Here is a 20,737-nt window from a genome sequence, read left to right as displayed (position 1 = left end):
CACCTCCCTCTGCAACTGGATCCTAGACTTCCTGACGGGCTGCCCCCAGGTGGTAAGGGTAGGTAATAACACATCCGCCACCCTGATCCTCAACACGAGGGCCCCTCGTGCTCAGTCCCCTCCTGTACTCCCTGTTCACTCATAACTGCATGACTCCAACACCATCATTAAGTTTGCCGATGACACAACAGTGTTAGGTTTGATCACCGACAATGACAACACAGCCTATAGGGAGGAAGTCAGAGACCTGACCATGTGGTGCCAAGACAACAACCTCCCCCTCAACGTGATCAAGACAAAGGAGATGATTGTGGATTACAGGAAAAGGAGGACCGAGCACCTCCCCATTCTCATCGATGGGGCTATGGTGGAGCAAGTTGAGAGCTTCAAGTTCCTTGGCATCCACATCACCAACAAAATAACATGGTCCAAGCACACCAAGACAGTCATGAAGAGGGCACAATAAAACCTATTCCCCCTCAGGAGACTGAAAAGATTTGGCATGGGTCCTCAGCTCCTCAAAAGGTTCTACAGCTGCACCATCGAGGGCATCCTTACGGGTTGAATCACTGCCTGGTATGGCAACTGCTCAGCCTCCTGCTCGGCATTACAGAGGCTAGTGCGTACGGCCCAGTTCATTACCGCTGCCAAGTTTCCTGCCAACCAGGACCTCTATGCCAAGTGGTGTCAGAGGAAGGCCCTAAAAATATTCAGACTCCAGCCACCCTATTCATGGACTTTTCTTTCTGCTACCACATGGCGAGTGGTACCGGAGTGCCAAGTCTAGGATCAAGAGGCTTCTAAACAGCTTCTACCCCCAAGCCATAAGACTCCTGAACATCTAATCAAATGGCTACCCAGACTATTTGCATTGCCCCCTCCCCTTTACGCTCCTGCTACTCTCTGTTATTATCTCTGCATAGTCACTTTAATAACTCTACCTACATGTACATATTACCTTGACACCGGTGCCCCCGCACATTGACTCTGTACGGGTACCCCCAGGATATAGTCTCACTATTGTTATTTTACTGCTGCTCTTTAATTATTTCTTACTTTTATTTATTTATTTTTGTAGGTATTTTTCTTAACTGCATTGTTGGTTAAGGGCTTATAAGTAAGCATTTCGCTGTAATACCTGTTGTATTCGGAACACGTGACAAATAAAATTTGATTTGACTCTTATTTTTAAATTGGAAATCGCAGAACTTTTATATTGGAATGACAAATTGCGAGACTTTGTTTGAAATGGGAGTTTCAGGATTTATTTTAGCGTGACAAATCGAGGGACTTTAATTTTGAAATTAGAAACAACGATTTATTTTGGCATGACAAATCGAGGGACTCTTGAAATCGAATTCGCAGGATTTATTTTGGCATGAGAAGTTGAAGGACTGTTATTTTTTATTTTAGCTTGACATGTAGGGGCATTCTTATTTTGAAGTGTTACATCCGGCTTTGTTTTATGTTTTTATTTTTTTACCTTTATTTAACTAAGCAGGTCAGTTAAGAGCAAAATCGTATTTTACAATGACGGCTCAACAAAAGGCAAAATGCTTCCTGCGGGGACGGGGCTGGGATTAAAAATAAAAATATAGGACGAAACACACATCACGACAAGAGAGACACCACAACACTACATAAAGACCTAAGACAACAACATAGCATTGTAGCAGCACAAAACATGATACAAACATTATTGTGCACAGACAACAGCACAAAGGGCAAGAAGGTAGAGAGAACAGTACATCACACAAAGCAGCCACAACTGTCAGTTAGTGTCAATGATTGAGTCTTTGAATGAAGAGATTGAGATAAAACTGTCTAGTTTCAGTGTTTGTTGCTGCTCGTTCCAGTCGCTAGCTGCAGCGAACTGAAAAGAGGAGCGACCCAGGGATGTGTGTGCTTTGGGGACCTTTAACAGAATGTGACTGGCAGAACGGGTGGAGGATGAGGGCTGCAGTAGGTATCTCAGTTCCTAGTTACATCCTGCTGGATGTAACTCTGTGCTGTATGTAAAACTCATCCGGATGCTTTGCAGGAAGTTGTAACTCTGAGCTGGATGCCATACTGGATGTAACATCAGAGGATCCAGCCCCTACTGGTATAGCCCCTCCCTTTCTCACGAGAACGGTTTCCACTAGTTCCTACAGCTACAAAGTCGAAATGGGATTTATCGTAGAAAATCATGAAAACAAAAACGTGCTTTTTGGTCTTAATTGAAGGTTTGGCATGAGGTTAGCAGTGTGGTTGAGGTTAGGATTTGAAGAAGAGGAAATGTGCGGGGGTGTTGACTTTGCCGCTGTGGTAACTAGTGGCGAGCCGTGAGAACCGGTGGATGGAGGACACAACAGACCCAGTGCGCCTGTGTTTGAGCGACGTGGGTGGGTGAGGGGAGGGAGAAAGGATTGAGAGCCAGCCGCCTTCAAAAATGGCGTCTTCCGAGGAAAAAGACTAAAAATATAGAAAACGAGGCCTACTTTCCGTCTTCATCGATTTTTGGAATTTAGAGGATGGTTTCCAGATGTCGCGATATCGTCGTAATCATTATTTTGTAATGTAAAAAAGGAGAAGGAATGGTAGAAGGCTATATAGATAGCAACCCAGTTTTATTTTGATGCGTCGACAGGGCTAGCTAGCTATTAACTAGTAGCATCTGCTAGCCCACAACGATTTCAGGATGGGAAGGCATTTTGCATGCTAAATAAATCACGATTACTGTTCTATGATCATTTATCGTTTGATCCTATTTGGAACAGTCGTGAGATATCGATGTTAATCGTTTCAGTCGCGGATCAATGCATTTGCTCTAGCAATAAAGGGAATGGTATACGGCATGAATGTTTCTCTGCAATTTATCGATAATTTATCATGATCGTGTATAGCGTCGTTGCAATTTGGCAGTTGTGGAAATTATATTTAGAGGAAAGTGTAGGAAAGGAGAGACTGATTTTTGGAGGTGGTTGGAGTACATACCCTGACCCCCCTTTTTGTCCAGTTTTCTCCTCCCCTCCATTTCTCTTTCAATACACTGTTTTCCAATCCCGATGATTTTCTAATGAAACGGGGAAAATAGTCAAATCGATCACGGGGAAGACTGATACCCCAAGTCTGTGAAAATTCCTAATACTTCGAGTTTTCGTCCTTGTAACACATTTCTCATAAATGAAAAATGGATAGAAATTACCCGGGAACAGGGTTCGGTGATTTGGGCGCAGGAGCCGGATGGAGTTATGAGAGATCAGCGAAAGCAAGGTAAGCAATTGATCCAGTCCTGCAAATGTTTGCACACTAGCTAATATATTGCATTCTCTTTGCGTGTATGTAATCGATTGGTTGTTCATTTGGTACATTGACATCGATCTGTAACCTGCCTACAGGCAGCATCGCGTTGTTACCAGTATTATAAATGGATTGGAGCAAGCCGTGTGGGGGTGGTGGACTAGCTTGTAGGGCTCTTGAAAATGTATAGAATGCGATTGACAGACTAAAAGCATGGTTTTAGGTAGACCAAGGGGGAGGGAACGAGATTAAAGAGGGGGGTGGGTTGGAGTATATGTCTGGACCATTAGAATAATTATAGTAGTATATCCTTTTAGAATAGTTTGACACATTGATTGTGAAAACAGCCCATATCTTATTCATAGGTAAATGCACACGAGACTATTGCATTTGCAAGAAACTGGCATTACAATGCCCAGTTTGTATCTTTCTAGTTTTTCCTCCTGTGACATAGCTTGATACGTTAGTTTCACATATTAACTGAGATGCTTCCGCCTGTGATGTAGCAAAGTTGTTACAATGTAAATTGTTTGCTTGCAGTGATTTAGCGCGAGGTGGCAGTCGTCGAATGTTGCCAGCTCTGGTGCTGTGAAGAACGATAATGGTTGATAGTCAACACATTGGCTCCTAAAATAACAGCACAACTCTAGGTTGTTGTGCATAGTTAAGTTAAAATGCATTCCATCCAGTCTTGATAGCAGATCAAATACATTAGGTAGCTAAGTCTTTATTTTGATTGATCTTATCAGTGTTTTCAACATATTGCCATCATACCATATCTACCATGATATGATTTGGTTTGCTAGCTAGTAGGCTACCTAGCTAATGACAAAAGCTAGCATGGTACATGGTCGGATCATGGCTATTTAGTAGGCTTGGGCGGTACACCCTATATACCATATACTGGGTTATTTAGAAATGGGCATGGTTTTTCAATACTGTCAATACCGTTAACTATTTAATTGAAGTTTTAAAATACATTTAAATATTTGTAGTTACTTTTTAAGTAAATACCTGCCGCCAACTTGTGCAATACGTTAGGAGATAAAGCAGATTGAGTTCTTCATGTCACATTATTTTACAGTATTGTAATGAAACAGGCAGGGAGCAGGTCTTGAACTAGCCCGAAGTCCAGTGCGCTATCGACCGTGCTGCAAAAGCATGCTCAAGCGGCCGAGTCGATATCCGCGTTCATACACTACTCCCTGCTTTCAAAGAGCGCGTCCTCGCGCTAGCTTGCGACTCTACGTCTTACAGGAACGCGCTCACCGGCCAAGCACACGCACTGTCGTGGATGCAAGGTCCGATCCCTTCTGACACCAATGTAATGAAACAGCAGGGAGCAGGCCTCGAACCCTCGACCTTCTAGCCGAAGTCCAGCGCGCTATCGACCGTGCCGCAAAAGCATGCTCAGCTGCAGAGTCGATATCCGTGGTTATAAACCCAGGGTCGTTACACTATGAAGTTTACCGTAGTTCCACAGAACCAGTCACGTGTTTATTTGGTAATAACGCAACGAGAGAAAGCCAGAGTCCTGCTGTGTATTGACAGTGGTCGAGTTTTATATTGAAAGGCAAGTTTTTTTTGTTGCTTAAATATAATGATCGGGGACGTGCACTATAGTTTTACTTCACAGAAAATACATTAGTGCAACACATTAGGCAGAAAATGTCATTATCATCAGATGGCAACAGATGGCAACCAGTAAATTAGCTTACAATGAAAACAATTTTTTTTGCAAAAACTATGCATGGACATCATGTTTATAAAAGAAAGAATGTAGCCAGCTACATTTCATACTGATTTGCTTAAAGTTCATCTTTAAATCTACTAGAGAAAAGTAGGCTGGCTACACCAAGAAAAGTAGCTACACATCAGTCAGAGCGCTGTCTGCTGATAGAATGGCCTTTTGTGAATTCTTAGCCGAGTGGAGAATTACAACTGAAGCAAAAAATTACAAGAAGAATTGTCGATCTCCGTTTACAAAATGCATCATGATATTTCCAATGCATTTTATAATTATTTATTGCGTGGAAAAATGTAGAATTCTGTGTTGACGCGACTCCTCAGATATCTAAGCAAGTGGCTGAATTAATAAGGTGACGGGGCATCATATAGTGTTTGCTTCTTGCTGTGTTTGAGAACTCATCCAAAGTGCTTTGACATCTGAACAGCTGCCATTTTTCTCCTCTGTTCTTGGCCAGCAGGCAGGCCCGTTACCCTAGCGACTCCACACAGACACATGCTGTTTTAGCGCCAGTACAGTTTTTACTTCAGACAAGCTTGTGTCAACAATGTCTCTCATTCACATTCGCTTGTCAATATCCAAACTCGCCAACAATGACATTCGGTAGCTCCTACCTACATATGTATAACTTTGAGCTGGATTGCCTGTCTTTGCAATTAGTTTATTTTTGTTTGTGCTCATTAGCATATTTAGCTAGCAGCCTCCATTGATATTTGCTATTACTTGTGCAGATTTTGTTAGCATTCTGGTAATAGACACACAATGGGGGTCTGAGTTTTTTTTGTTGCACCCTCTTGTGTACTACGCTGGTAATACCATAAATCCCGGGATGAGAGAAGGATGGTATGCCTATGAAAATCTGGATACGCCCAACCCTTCAGCTAGCTATCTGCTTAAGTTTTTGAGATGATCAATCTGTCTCGAGAAGCTGGTTTTTACATATTGTTTATATTTATTCCTTCTGAACACATGTCAATTCTTGTAATTCTTTTCAAAATACTTTTATTTTCGCTTGCTGGACAGGCAAACGCAGCTGAGTAATAAACTGTAAACCAATCAAAACTTGTGTACTTTCTCTGCTGATCACGTCTGCCTATCACGTTATCGGTATCGAAGGTGCCAACCAAGTGCTATTCACCAAGCATGGGCTGATTATCTCACCTGTGAGAACCATCCTACTGCAGTTTAAACTATCCCTACCTTCACTATTTAGACATTGGGACAGCATATGCATTTGCCTGCTGTGTTTTTGTTGGAGAACAACTACAGATAAACACATTTGTTTGAGCATCTCAAATGCTAAATTCAATGTAGAATCAGCTCAACCGGTGACCAACTGATTATTTTACAATTGTAACATTTTGTTAACGAAATGTGTTTAATTGTTTATTAGGCTACTGTGCAGTCTACAATACGCATTGTAGTAAACATGGGAAAGTGCCTAATTCCTTACATTAGGGAGAGCAGACCATGTCTGTACTACAGAATGCGGGGCACGCGGGAGACCGGGGTTTCCCGTTGGGGAGGAAGGAGTAGGCTGTTCTTGTAAATAGGAATTTGTTCTTAACTGATTCCATATGTGTTATTTCATAGTTGTGATGTCGTCACTATTATTCTACAATGTATAAAATAGTAACAATAAAGAAATATCCAGGAAGGAGTAGGTGTGTCCAGACTTTAGACTGGTACTTAATTAATTTGATTCATATTATGGTGTTTCTATTCCATGAAAAACTTAAAGGATGGAACGAAGAATATGGCGCTGTACAACAGGGGTGTCAAAGTCAAATGGACGGAGGGCCAAATAAAAAAATCAGCTACAAGACGAGGGCCGGACTGTTCGAATGTTCATTGAAAAATTTTTAAATGACGCATATAGTCTAGTGAACCTAATTGAACCTACTGAAAACCTAACAAATATATTACAATATGATCAGATAAATAAAGCAATATTTTCTTATGGCTCTGTCAGTAATCTTTAATTTTCAACAGACACAAAAGACAAATTTCCTTTATATAAATATCCCCATAACATGAACATTAAATGAAAGAAACCGGTATTCAAGGCACCATCAGTAGACTATATTTTCTATTTTAGCAAAAGTGGGCTAAATTTACTTCAAAGAAAAAACAATAATAGCAATTTTCTATCATCCACTCAACTGAAATATTTTTAAAATATAATTGGATTGAAATACAAAAAAATAAAGTGCAAAAATCTATTAATCAAAAACAACACTTTGTTTAAGGAGAAGTAACATGCAGTGAAAACAAATATTAAATTTTAACTTTTAAACTTGAACTGAGTAAAAACTCTAAATATGTGATTGCACAGTAATGTTCACTTGTTTGAGGTTGAGGGTGATACTTGGTGGTGTCCCATCTTTTCCACAAGTTCATCAATGTTCGGGGTAAGGCTCTGAGCTGAAGAAATCCTCAGAATTGAGTGGAGGTGTTCAGCAGTAAGTCGACTTCTGTGTGATGTTTTGTTCAGGTTCATCAAAGAAAACAGTTGTTCACACAGGTATGTGCTGCCAAACATAGACAACGTTTGAGCAGCCTGGATGCGCAGCTGGGGCATTGTGCCGGGGAGGAAACGGGCGAACTCCGCAGCACCCACTGCCGCATATTTTGCCCTCAGTGCATCATTGCATTGGAGGTCAATCAACTCCATTTGGAGGTTTGGTGGTGAGCTTTCCACGTCAACAGCAAATGGGTTACCGAGCAGTTCCAACCTGCTTTTTTGTGCTTCAAAGTCAGCAAATCGGCGTCGAAAGTCAGCGGCAAGCATACCTATTTTATCAGCCAACTGTGTGCTCGGGAACGCACTGGTAGAGAGCTTCTCTTTCATGGTCTGGCAGCTGGGAAAGTGGCTCAAATTTTCTTTCCGCATCTGCGTCTCCCACAGAGTCAGTTTGGTTTTAAATGCCTTCACTGTACTGTACATATCAGAGATGACACGATCCCGACCCTGCAGCTGCAAGTTTATTGCATTCAGATGACTCGTAATGTCACACAGAAAAGCCATTTCACACAGAAACATTTTGTCTCGGAGTTGTGTTGTGTCTTTCCCTTTGCTGTCCAAGAACAGACAAATCTCCTCACGAAGCTCGAAACATCTTTGAAGCACCTTTCCCTGGCTTAGCCATCGCACCTCTGTGTGATAAGGCAAATCACCATGCTCCGTTTCTAACTCCGTCAGAAATGCCTTGAACTGGCGGTGATTCAAACCTTTGGCTCTGATAAAGTTAACTGTGCGCGTGATGATGCTCATTACATGCTCCATTTTCAAGGCTTTACCGCACAACGCTTCCTGGTGTATGATACAATGATAAGCTGTCAGCTCACCTGTCGCGTTTTCCTCTTGCATCTTTTCCCGTATCTTCGCCACCAGTCCGCTCCTGTGTCCACACATCGCAGGTGCTCCGTCGGTTGTCAAACCCACGAGTTTTTCCCAAGGCAGCTCCATCTCATTTACACATCTTGACACCTCTTCATACAAATCATGCCCCGTAGTTGTGCCATGCATAGGACGTAAAGCCAAAAACTCCTCTGTCACGCTTAGGTTGGAGTCCACTCCGCGGATGAAAATTGACAACTGGGCAATGTCAGAAATGTCGGTGCTCTCATCCACAGCCAAGGAATATGCAATAAAATCTTTTCCCTTTTTCACAAGCTGCTCTTTTAGATTGATGGACAACTGGTCTACTCTCTCGGCAATGGTGTTTCTGCTCAGACTCACATTTAAAAAGAGTTGCCTTTTTTCTGGGCAAACTTCGTCACAAACTTTAATCATGCAGTTTTTGATGAAATCCCCCTCCGTAAATGGCCGGGCTGATTTAGCGATCTCTTCTGCCAAAATAAAACTGGCCTTGACAGCAGCCTGGCCTTGTGATTTGGCTTTTTTGAACAGAGCCTGTCGAGATTTGAGGCCTCGTTTTAATTCCTCTGCCTTTTGTAGCCTTTGTTCCATGTCCATATTCTTGTTTTTGTCCGCGTGTTTCGTTTCATAATGTCGTCTCAGATTATACTCTTTCAGTACCGCCACACTTTCTCCACACAGAAGACACACAGGTTTTCCAGCTACCTTCGTGAACATATACTCCGACTCCCACCTTGTTTGAAACCCCCGGTTCTCAGTATCCACCTTCCGTTTTGCCATTTTTGATGGGTATCTGAAAGTTAATTTTACTGTGATGCTGACGACTGCTGTGCCAATAAATATTGAAATGAAGCAGCCTACTGCTCGGTGCGTCACCTTTGCATTGTGGGAAATGTAGTATTGGTGCGTGTAAAAGATCTGCGGGCTGCCGGCTTGCTGCGGGCCGGTTCTAATAATAAATCAAGATCATCCCAGGGGCCGTAAAAAACCTTCTTGCGGGCCGGATGTGGCCCGCGGGCCTTGACTCTGACATATGTGCTGTACAACGTGATATCCGGCAGTACAGCACTGGGTTATTTAGCTAAAGAATCCCTGTGTCTTGCTTGTCTCAGAGCAACGCGAAACAGTGGTAAAATAGTTGTAGGCTTTTGCTTCTAACTTCAATATGCTCTATAAATAAATGACCTACACCATTTTTAACAGTATATCAAAACATTTTTTTTTTTTCAATGATTTGACTCTCTGCCAACAATTACATTTAGAGGATTGGAGGAGTCTATCAATATCTAAGGGGCATTTTTCATTAGGATCTGTGAGAATATCTGAATATCGGAGGGGCTTTTTATATAATTCTAAATTAATTAATAATAATCGCTTTCTTTAAAATGTAACAACATTTTGGAGATTTTGTTTTCATTTAACCTAGAGTGAGTGAGGAAAAAGGCAATTCTTGAACATGGGGTGAGACATTCTCACTAATTTGTAAATAAAGACGGTTTGTTATTTAGAATTATATATTTCTGGAGAAATCTAACTTGATTATTCAGCAGACATTACTTGCTTATATTCAGTCAACACATAAAATGGAATATTTTAACATTTTTGTTTCTGCAGGCTTGTCTCAGAGCAGCGCGAAACGGTGCTGAAATAGACGCCCACAGCAGGAAGGCTATGTATTCTGTGCCTACTCGTGGTATCTCTCTTCGGTTACACATGCTTGGAATAGCATAACGGTCCGGGCGTCCCTTGCTGTGCCTGGTGAACATTTGGTCACGTTCTGTTGTCAGAAGAGGAATGGAAATGTCAGGGTGAACCGAAAACCGTATTGTTTGTTGACTCTGCCTGTCGAAGGGGGAGTTCCAGAAAGGCAATGCTACCAAATACTAATTGAGTGTATGTAAACTTCTGACCCACTGGGAATGTGATGAAAGAAATAAAAGCTGAAATAACTCTTTACTATTATTCTGACATTTCACATTCTTAAAGTGAAGTGGGGATCCTAACTGACCTAAAACAGGGCATTTTTACTAGGATTAAATGTCTGGAATTGTGAAAAACTGAGTTGAAATATATTTGGCTAAGGTGGATGCAAATTTCCAACTTCAACTATATATATATGTGTGTGTGTGTGTGTGTGTGTGTGTGTATAATCATTTCTTACCGAGCCGTGATGCCCGAAGATTGCCTTTGCCGATCGCTCATCATCTTTATTCATCAGTGAGTCAAATCAAATGTGTTTTATATAGCCCTTCGTACATCAGCTGATATCTCAAAGTGCTGTACAGAAACCCAGCCTAAAACCCCAAACAGCAAGCAATGCAGGTGTAGAAGCACGGTGGCTAGGAAAAACTACCTAGAAAGGCCAAAACCTAGGAAGAAACCTAGAGAGGAACCAGGCTATGAGGGGTGTCCAGTCCTCTTCTGGCTGTGCCGGGTGGAGATTATAACAGAACATGGCCAAGATATTCAAATGTTCATAAATGACCAGCATGGTCAAATAATAATCATCACAGTAGTTGTCAAGGGTGCAGCAAGTCAGCACCTCAGGAGTAAATGTCAGTTGTCTTTTCATAGCCGATCATTAAGAGTATCTCTACCACTCCTGCTGTCTCTAGGGAGCGTCCGGTGAACAGGTCAGGATTCCATAGCCGCAGGCAGAACATTTGAAACTGGAGCAGCAGCACGGCCAGGTGGACTGGGGACTGCAAGGAGGAGTCATTCCAGGTAGTCCTGAGGCATGGTCCTAGGGCTCAGGTCCTCCGAGAGAAAGAGAGAATTAGAGAGAGCATACTTAAATTCACACAGGACACCGGATAAGAGAGGAGAAGTACTCCAGGTATAACAAACTGACCCTAGCCCCCCGACACATAAACTACTGCAGCATAAATACTTGAGGCTGAGACCGGAGGGGTCAGGAGACACTGGCCCCATCCGATGATACCCCCAGACAGGGCCAAACAGGAAGGAAATAACTCCACTCACTTTGCCAAAGCTCAGCCCCCACACCGCTAGAGGGATATCTTCAACCACCAACTTACCATCCTGAGACAAGGCCGAGTATAGCCCACAAAGATCTCCGCCACGGCACAACCCAAGGGGGGGGCGCCAACCTAGACAGGAAGATCATATCAGTGACTCAACCCACTCAAGTGACGCACCCCTCCTAGGGACGGCATGAAAGAGCACCAGTAAGCCAGTGACTCAGCCCCTGTAATAGGGTTCGAGGCAGAGAATCCCAGTGGAAAGGGGAACCGGCCAGGCAGAGACGGCAAGGGCGGTTCGTTGCTCCAGAGCCTTTCCGTTCACCTTCACACTCCTGGGCCAGACTACACTCAATCATATGACCCACTGAAGAGATGAGTCTTCAGTAAAGATTTAAAGGTTGAGACCGAGTTTGCGTCTCTCACATGGGTAGGCAGACCATTCCATAAAAATGGAGCTCATAGGAGAAAGCCCTGCCTCCAGCTGTTTGCTTAGAAATTCTAGGGACATAAGAAAAGCAATCAAATTAAATCATTTACCTTTGAAGAACCTCGGATGTTTTCACTCAGGAGACTCCCAGTTAGGTAGCAAATGTTCCTTTTTCCCCAAAATATTATTTTTGTAGGTGAAATAGCTCCGTTTGTTCTTCACTTTTGGCTGAGAAATCGACCGGAAAATGCGGTTACTACAACACCAAACTTTTTTCCAAATTAGCTCCATAATATCGACAGAAACATGGCAAACGTTGTTTAGAATCAATCCTCAAGGTATTTTTCACATAACAATTCGATAATATATCCGTCGGGACAATTGGTTTCTCATAAGAAGCGATTGGAAAAATGGCTACTTGTGTACTTTACGCAAGATTTTCTGCGGGAGCCATCATGTGACCACTTGCTAAATGTGGTCCCTTACGGCTGTTCTTCAACATAAATGCGTAAAAAGACGTCACAATACTGTAGACACCTTGGGGAATACGTAGAAAACGTAAGCTCATTCGTAGCTCATTCACAGCCATATAAGGAGTCATTGGCATGAGGCGGTTTTAAAAAAATGCAGCACTTCCTGATTGGATTTTTATCTGGGTTTCGCCTGTAACATCGGTTCTGTTGCACTCACAGACGATATCTTTGCAGTTTTGGAAACGTCAGTGTTTTCTATCCAAAGCTGTCAATTATATGCACAGTCGAGCATCTTTTCGTGACAAAATATCTTGTTTAAAACGGGAACGTTTTTTATCCAAAAAAATGAAAATACTGCCCCCTAGTTACAAAAGGTAAGCCTACTAGAAAGTGTGTGCCCTCAGGCCTGGAGGGAAGCTAAAGTCATTCCGCAACCCAAGAATAGTAAAGCCCCCTTCACAGGCTCAAATAGCCAACCAATCAGCCTATTACCAACCCTTAGTAAACTTCTAAACTTCTAATTGTGTTTGACCAGGGACAATGCTATTTCACAGTAAACAAATTGACAACAGAATTTCAGCATGCTTATTGGGAAGGACACTCAACAAGCACAGCACTTACACAAATTACATGATTGGCTGAGAGAAATTGATGATAAAATTATTGTAGGGGCTGTCTTGTTAGATTTCAGTGTAGCTGTTGACATTATGGATCATAGTCTGCTGATGGAAAAATGTATGTGTTATGCCTTTACACCCCATGCTATAATGTGGATAGAGTTACTTGTCTAACAGAACACAGAGGGTGTTCTTTAATGGAAGCCTCTCAAATATAATCCAGTCAGAATCAGGAACTCCCCAGGGTAACTGTCGAGGCCCCTTGCTTCTTTCAATTTTAACTAACAACATGCCACTGACTTTGAGTAAAGCTAGAGTTTCTATGTATGCGGATGACTCTATACATGTCAACACTCAACAAAGAGCTGCAGTAAGTTTCAGAGTGGGTGGCAAGGAATAAGTTAGCCCTCAATATTTCTAAACCTAAAATAATTGTATTTGGAACAAAACACTCACTAAACCCTAAACCTAAACTAAATCTTGTAATAAGTAATGTGGAAATTGAGCAAGCTGAGATGACTAAACTGCTTGGAGTAACACTAGATTGTAAACTGTCATGATCAAAACATATCAATGCAGTAGTAGCTAAGCTGGGGAGAAGTCTGTCTATAAAAAAAAGCGATGCTCTGCCTTCTTAACACCATCAACAAGGCAGGTCCTACAGGCCCAAGTTTTGTCGCACCTTGACTACTGTTCAGTTGTGTGGTCAGGTGCCACAAAAAAGGACTTAAGAAAATTGCAATTGGCTCAGAACAGGGCAGCATAGATGGCCCTTGGATGTATACAGCGTGATAATATTAATAAAATGCATGACAATCTCTCCTGGCTGAAAGTGGGAGGAGAGATTGACTTCATCACTACTTTTATTTATGAGAGGTATTGACATGTTGAATTCGCCGAGCTGTCTGTGTAAACTACTGGCACACAGCTCGGACACCCATGCATACCCCACAAGAGGTTTCTTCACAGTCCCCAAGTCCAGAACAGAGTATGGGAGACGCACAGTACTACATAGAGCCATGACTACATGGAACTCTATTCCACATCAAGTAACTAACGCAAGCTGTAAATTTTATTTAAAAATAGATAAAAAAAATACCTTACGGAACAGCGGGACTGCAACACAAACATTGGCACACACACATGGATTTCATCATGTAGATATGTGGTAGTGGTGGAGTAGGGGCCTGAGGGCACACAGTGTTGTGAAATCTGTGAATGTATTGTAATGTTTTAAAATTGTATAAACTGCCTTAATTTTGCTGGACTCCAGGAAGAGTAGCTAATAGGGATCCATAATAATCCATTGGATCCATTGACTCCCACAAAGGCGGAGGTGTTGCTAACATTTACGATAGCAAATTTCAATTTACAAAAAATACGTTTTCGTCTTTTGAGCTTCTTGTCATGAAATCTATGCAGCCTACTCAATCACTTTTTATAGCTACTGTTTACAGGCCTCCTGGGCCATATACAGCATCCTCATTGAGTTCCCTGAATTCCAATCGGACCTTGTAGTCATAGCAGATGACTACGGCCTGTTCACCCCGCTATCATCCAGAAGGCGAGGTCAGTACAGGTGCATCAAAGCTGGGACCGAGACTGAAAAACAGCTTCTATCTCAAGGCCATCAGACTGTTAAACAGCCACCACTAACATTGAGTGCCTGCTGCCAACACACTGACTCAACTCCAGCCACTTTAATAATGGGAATTGATGTAAAATATATCACTAGCCACTTTAAACAATGCTACTTAATATAATGTTTACATACCCTACATTATTCATCTCATATGTCTACGTATATACTGTACTCTATATCATCTACTGCATCTTTATGTAATACATGTATCACTAGCTACTTTAAACTATGCCACTTTGTTTACATACTCATCTCATATGTATATACTGTACTCGATACCATCTACTGCATCTTGCCTATGCCGTTCTGTACCATCACTCATTCACATATCTTTATGTACATATTCTTTATCCCTTTACACTTGGGTGTATAAGGTAGTAGTTTTGGAATTGTTAGTTAGATTACTCGTTGGTTATTACTGCATTGAACTAGAAGCACAAGCATTTAGCTACACTCACATTAACATCTGCTAACCATGTGTATGTGACAAATAAAATTTGATTTGAGATAATATTCAAATTTTTGGTGACTTTAATATTCACATGGAAAGGTCCACAGACCCACTCCAAAAGGCTTTCGGAGTCATCATCGACTCAGTGGGTTTTGTCCAACATGTCTCTGGACATACTCACTATCACAGTCATACTCTGGACCTAGTTTTGTCCCATGGAATAAATGTTGTGGATCTTAATGTTTTTCCTCAAAATCCTGGACTATCGGACCACCATTTTATTACGTTTGTAATTGCAACAAATAATCTGCTCAGACCCCAACCAAGGAGCATCAAAAGTCGTGCTATAAATTCACAGACAACTCAAAGATTCCTTGATGCCCTTCCAGACTCCCTCTGCCTACCCAAGGACGTCAGAGGACAAAAATCAGTTAAATTGAAGATATGGCAAATAGGAGTGGCAATATTGTCTGCTATTATCCTCAGTAATGTTCCATCTAAGTTGTCAGACCCCGGTGGCTTGTCATTGTTGATAGACAACAATCATTTGTTCACCTCTTTTCACACTAACTTTACGGAATTCAAAAGTACAATTCTTGTCTTTCATAATTTGGTCTGATATACTTGAATGTGTAGTGTAAGCGTTTGTTGCTGGCATGTCATCCCTAAGTTTGTTTATCTTGCGAATGAAAAAGTCATTAAAGTAGTTTGCAGTATCAGTGGGCTTTGTGATGAATGAGCCATCTGATTCAATAAATGAAGGCGCAGAGTTGGCTTTTTCCCCAAAAATTTCATTTAAGGTGCCCCAAAGCTTTTTACTATCTTTCTTTATATAATTTATCTTTGTTTCACAGTGTAGTTTCTTTTTCATTTTATTTAGTTTAGTCACATGACTTCTTAATTTGCAGTACATTTGACAGACTTAATTGCCATACCTTTTGCCTCATCCCTCTCAACCATACAGTTTTTCAATTCCTCATTAATCCAAGGGGATATAACAGTTTTTACAGTCCTTTTCTTAATGGGTGCATGCTTATGAGTAACTGGAATAAGTAGTTTCATACATGAGTCAAGTGCAGCGTCTGGTTGCTCCTCATTTACCCACCACAGACCAGCAAATATTCTTTACATCATTAACATATGAATCACTACAAAACATATTGTATGACCTGTTATACACTATATTATGCCCAGCCTTTGGAACTTTGGTTCTCCTAGATATGGTTTAGAGGTCGACCGATTATGATTTTTCAACGCCGATACCGATTATTGGAGGACTAAAAAAAGCGATTAATCGGCCCATTTTTTATTTTATTTTTGTATTTTATTTTTATGTATTTGTAATAATGACAATTTACAATCAAAGGTAAACGGTTAATTTGATTGCTTTTCTGATTTTCGTGACCAAGCTTCCTGATGATAAGTGTACATAATGCTATGCTAGGCTATCGATAAACTTACAAACGCTTGTATTGCTTTCGCTGTAAAGCATAATTTCAAAATCTGAGACGACCGGGTGATTAACAAAAGGCTAAGCTGTATTTCGCTATATTTCACTTTTGATTTCATGAATATGAATATGAATATTTTTTGACTGTTACGCTATGCTATTCAGCGTTGCTGATGACAAATATACCGGATCCGGGATAGGTAGTTCTAACCGTTCCTAGGCCGTCATTGAAAATAAGAATGTGTTCTTAACCTTTCTGATCTCCCCATCCCGGATCCGGGATCGTGAATACAGACTCAAGCTCATTACCATAACGCAACGTTAACTATTCATGAAAATCGCAAATGAAATGAAATAAATATGCTAGCTCTCAAGCTTAGCCTTTTGTTAACAACACTGTCATCTCAGATTTTCAAAATATGCTTCTCAACCATTGCAAAACAAGCATTTGTGTAACAGTATTGATGGCTAACGTAGCATTTAGCATTAGCATTCAGCTGGCAACATTTACACAAAAAAACAGAAAAGCATTCAAATAAAATCATTTACCTTTGAAGAACTTCAGATGTTTTCAATGAGGAGACTCTCAGATAGCAAATGTTCAGTTTTTCCTGAAAGAATATTTGTTTAGGACAAATCGCTCCGTTTTCTGCGTCACGTTTAGCTATGAAAAAAACCCCTGTATCCAGGATTGTGTAAATCTATCAGCAAGCTCATTAGCATAACACAACGTTAACTATTTATGAAAATCGCAAATGAAATGAAATAAATATGCCATCTCTCAAGCTTAGCCTTTTGTAAACAACACTGTCATCTCAGATTTTCAAAATATGCTTCTCAACCATAGGAAAACAATCATTTGTGTAAAAGTAGCTAGCTAGCGTTAGCATTTCGCGTTAGCATTAGCGTTAGCATCCAGCACGCAACATTAACAAAAACATAAAAGCCTTCAAATAAAATCATTTACCTTTGAAGAACTTCTGATGTTTTCAATGAGGATACTCTCAGTTAGATAGCAGATGCTCAGTTTTTCCAAAAAGATTCCTTGTGTATTAGAAATAGCTCCGTTTTATACATCACATTTGGCTACCAAAAAAAATCCGAAAATTCAGTCCTCAAAACGCGAACTTTTTTCCAAATTAACTCCATAATATCGACTGAAAACATGGCAAACGTTGTTTAGAATCAATCATCAAGGTGTTTTTCACATATCTCTTCATTGATACATCGTTCTTGGACACATGCTTTCTCCCCTGAATCAAATGGTAAAGTAGAAGCAGCTGGCAATTGCGCACCGAATTCGACGCAGGACACCAGGCGGACACTTGGAAAATGTAGTCTCTTATGGTCAATCTTCCAATGATATGCCTACAAATACGTCACAATGCTGCTAAGACCTTGGGCGAACGACAGAAAGTGTAGGCTCATTCGTTGCGCAATCACAGCCATATAAGGAGAGAATGGAAAACAGAGCTTCAGAAATTCTGCTAATTCCTGGGTGATGCATCATCTTGGTTTCGCCTGTAGAATGAGTTCTGGGGCACTTACAGACAAAATCTTTGCAGATTCTGAAACTTCAGAGTGTTTTCTTTCCAAAACTGTCAAGAATATGCATAGTCGAGCATCTTTTCGTGACAAAATATCGCGCTTAAAACGGGAACGTTTTTTATCCAAAAATGAAATAGCGCCCCTAGAGCTCTAACAGGTTAACTGACTTGCCTAGTTAAATAAAGATTAAATAAAGGTGTAGGAAAAAATAAATACAATTTGGACACAATTCCTATAATAACTACAACCTAAAACTTCTTACCTGGGAATATTGAAGACTCATGTTAAAAGGAACCACCAGCTTTCATATGTTCTCATGTTCTGAGCAAGGAATTTAAACGTTAGCTTTTTTACATGGCACATATTGCACTTTTACTTTCTTCTCCAACACTTTGTTTTTGCATTATTTAAACCAAATTGAACATGTTTCATTATTTATTTGAGGCTAAATTGATTTTGATGTATTATATTAAGTTAAAATAAGTGTTCATTCAGTATTGTTGTAATTGTCAATATTTTTATTTTACAATTTCAACAACAACAAAAATCGGTATTGGCCTTTTTTCCACCATAATTTTTTGTTTATTTTTTTATATATTTTTTTGTTGTGAATTTTACCCCTTTTTCTCCCCAATTTCGTGGTATCCAATTGTTGTAGTAGCTACTATCTTGTCTCATCGCTACAACTCCCGTACGGGCTCGGGAGAGACGAAGGTTGAAAGTCATGCGTCCTCCGATACACAACCCAACCAAGCCGCACTGCTTCTTAACACAGCACGCATCCAACCCGGAAGCCAGCCGCACCAATGCGCCGGAGGAAACACCGTGCACCTGGCCACCTTGGTTAGCGCACACTGCGCCCAGCCCGCCACAGGAGTCGCTGGTGCGCGATGAGACAAGGACACCCCTACCGACCAAGCCCTCCCTAACCCGGGCGACGCTAGGCCAATTGTGCGTCGCCCCACGGACCTCCCGGTCGCGGCCGGTTACGACAGAGCCTGGGCGCGAACCCAGGGACTCTGATGGCACAGCTGGCGCTGCAGTACAGCGCCCTTAACCACTGCGCCACCCGGGAGGCCCCTTTTCCACCATAATTTGCAAATAAATTCATTAAAAATCCTACAATGTGATTTTCTGGATTTTTTTTCTCATTTTGTCTGTCATAGTTGAAGTGTACCTATGATGAAAATTACAGGCCTCATCTTTTTACGTGGGAGAACTTGCACAATTGGTGGCTGACTAAATACTTTTTTGCCCCACTGTATACATACATACACGTGTGTGTGTGCGTGCGTGCGTGCGTGCACGGACCACTTTCATATTGAATGAAGATAGAATTATGGTCAGATATGCCAAATAGAGGGTGAGCGAGAGCTTTGTCTGTGTGTGGAGTACATTTTCTCTCTTTTTTTTTTTCTGGTTGCACATGTGATATTGTGGTAGATAAACGGATGTAAGTCCCCAAGCCTCTAGGAGCGCTGCTTCTGGATGAGCATCTTCCTGTTTGCCTGAGTGCTGTCTTAGTGCCAGCATCTGTTTGTGGTGGTATATAGACGGCTACGAATAATAGAGATAGTGTGGTGTTCAGCTTATCATGAGGTATTCTACCTCAGGCGAGCAATACCTCGAGACTTCTTTAACATTAGTCATTGCGCACCAGCAGTTATTGACAAATGCATCTTACCAGACGTAGCTACTCTGTCCTGGCGATACACAGAAAAAACAGCCATCTATCCGTGTCGTTGTTCTGCGACGACTCTGTGAAGCATAAAATATTACAGTTTTTAATGTCCCGTTGGAAGGATAGTCTCGACTGTAGATCAGCGAGTTTGTTTTCTAGTGTTTGCACGTTGGCCAATAGAACTTCTTCCATTTAAGAATGATGGAGGCCACTGTGTTCTTGGGGACCTTCAATGCTGCAGACATTTTTTTTGTACCCTTCCCCAGATCTGTGCCTTGACACAATCCTGTCCCGGAGCTCTACGGACAATTCCTTCAACCTCATGCCTTGGTTTTTGCTCTGACATGCACTGTCAACTTTGGGAGCTTTTTATATAGAAAGGTGTTTGCCTTTCCAAATCATGTCCAATCAATTGAATTTACCACAGGTGGAATCTAAGGTAGCCTAGTGGTTGGAGCATTGGACCAGAAACCAAAAGGTTGCTGGATTGAATCCCCGAGCTGACAAAGTAAAAATATGTTGTTCTGCCCCTGAAGGCAGTTAACCCACAGTTCCACGGTAGGTCGTCATTGTAAATAAGAATTTGATCTTAACTTACTGGCCTAGTTAAATGAAGGTGAAATAGTTTTATTTTTATTTTTAGCAAGTTGTAGAAACATTAAGGATGATCCATGGAAACAGGATGTACCTGAGCTCAATTTCGAGTCTCATAGCAAAGGGTCTGAATACTTATGGAAAAATTGTATTTCTGCCTACATTTCTAAACCTGTTTTTTTTCTTTGTCATGAAGGCGTATTGTGTGAAGATTGATGAGGAAAAATCGTATGTAATTATTTTTTAGAATAAGTCTGTAACGGAACAACATGTGGAAAAGGGGAAGGAGTCTGAATACTTTCTGAATGCACTGTAGACCTATACGATGCAACCCTGCATAAAGCAAGCTCTGTCAGCTTGTGTTTGATTGCTGTGCTGATCTCTGCAATGTGGATAGTTGGAATACACCACACAATGCTACTAATGAAGAAACATATCCTGTATGTAGGCCTATGATTT

The 20,737-nt window shown here is 41.2% G+C and overlaps 1 protein-coding gene across 2 annotated transcripts in view; it reads left to right on the top strand.

Annotated features, from left to right (window-relative positions):
• Window positions 1-2,367: 2,367 nt before the first annotated feature.
• The window catches only part of LOC139376463 (proline-rich protein 12-like), a 58,588-nt gene continuing 40,218 nt past the window's right edge, over window positions 2,368-20,737 (top strand). Inside the window, exon 1 of one of the 2 annotated variants that reach the window (XM_071119084.1) lies at window positions 2,368-3,255. In XM_071119084.1, coding sequence (XP_070975185.1) covers window positions 3,173-3,255 — 83 coding nt within the window. In that variant the 5' untranslated portion in view covers window positions 2,368-3,172. The remainder of the gene's footprint in view (window positions 3,256-20,737) is intronic. The other variant, XR_011627932.1, reaches the window with a different exon arrangement.

Source organism: Oncorhynchus clarkii, chromosome 20 (assembly GCF_045791955.1).
Source record: "Oncorhynchus clarkii lewisi isolate Uvic-CL-2024 chromosome 20, UVic_Ocla_1.0, whole genome shotgun sequence".
Taxonomy (NCBI): Eukaryota; Metazoa; Chordata; class Actinopteri; order Salmoniformes; family Salmonidae; genus Oncorhynchus; species Oncorhynchus clarkii.
The sequence above is the reverse complement of the archived record's forward strand: the minus strand, read 5'-3'. Positions and strand labels throughout refer to the sequence as shown.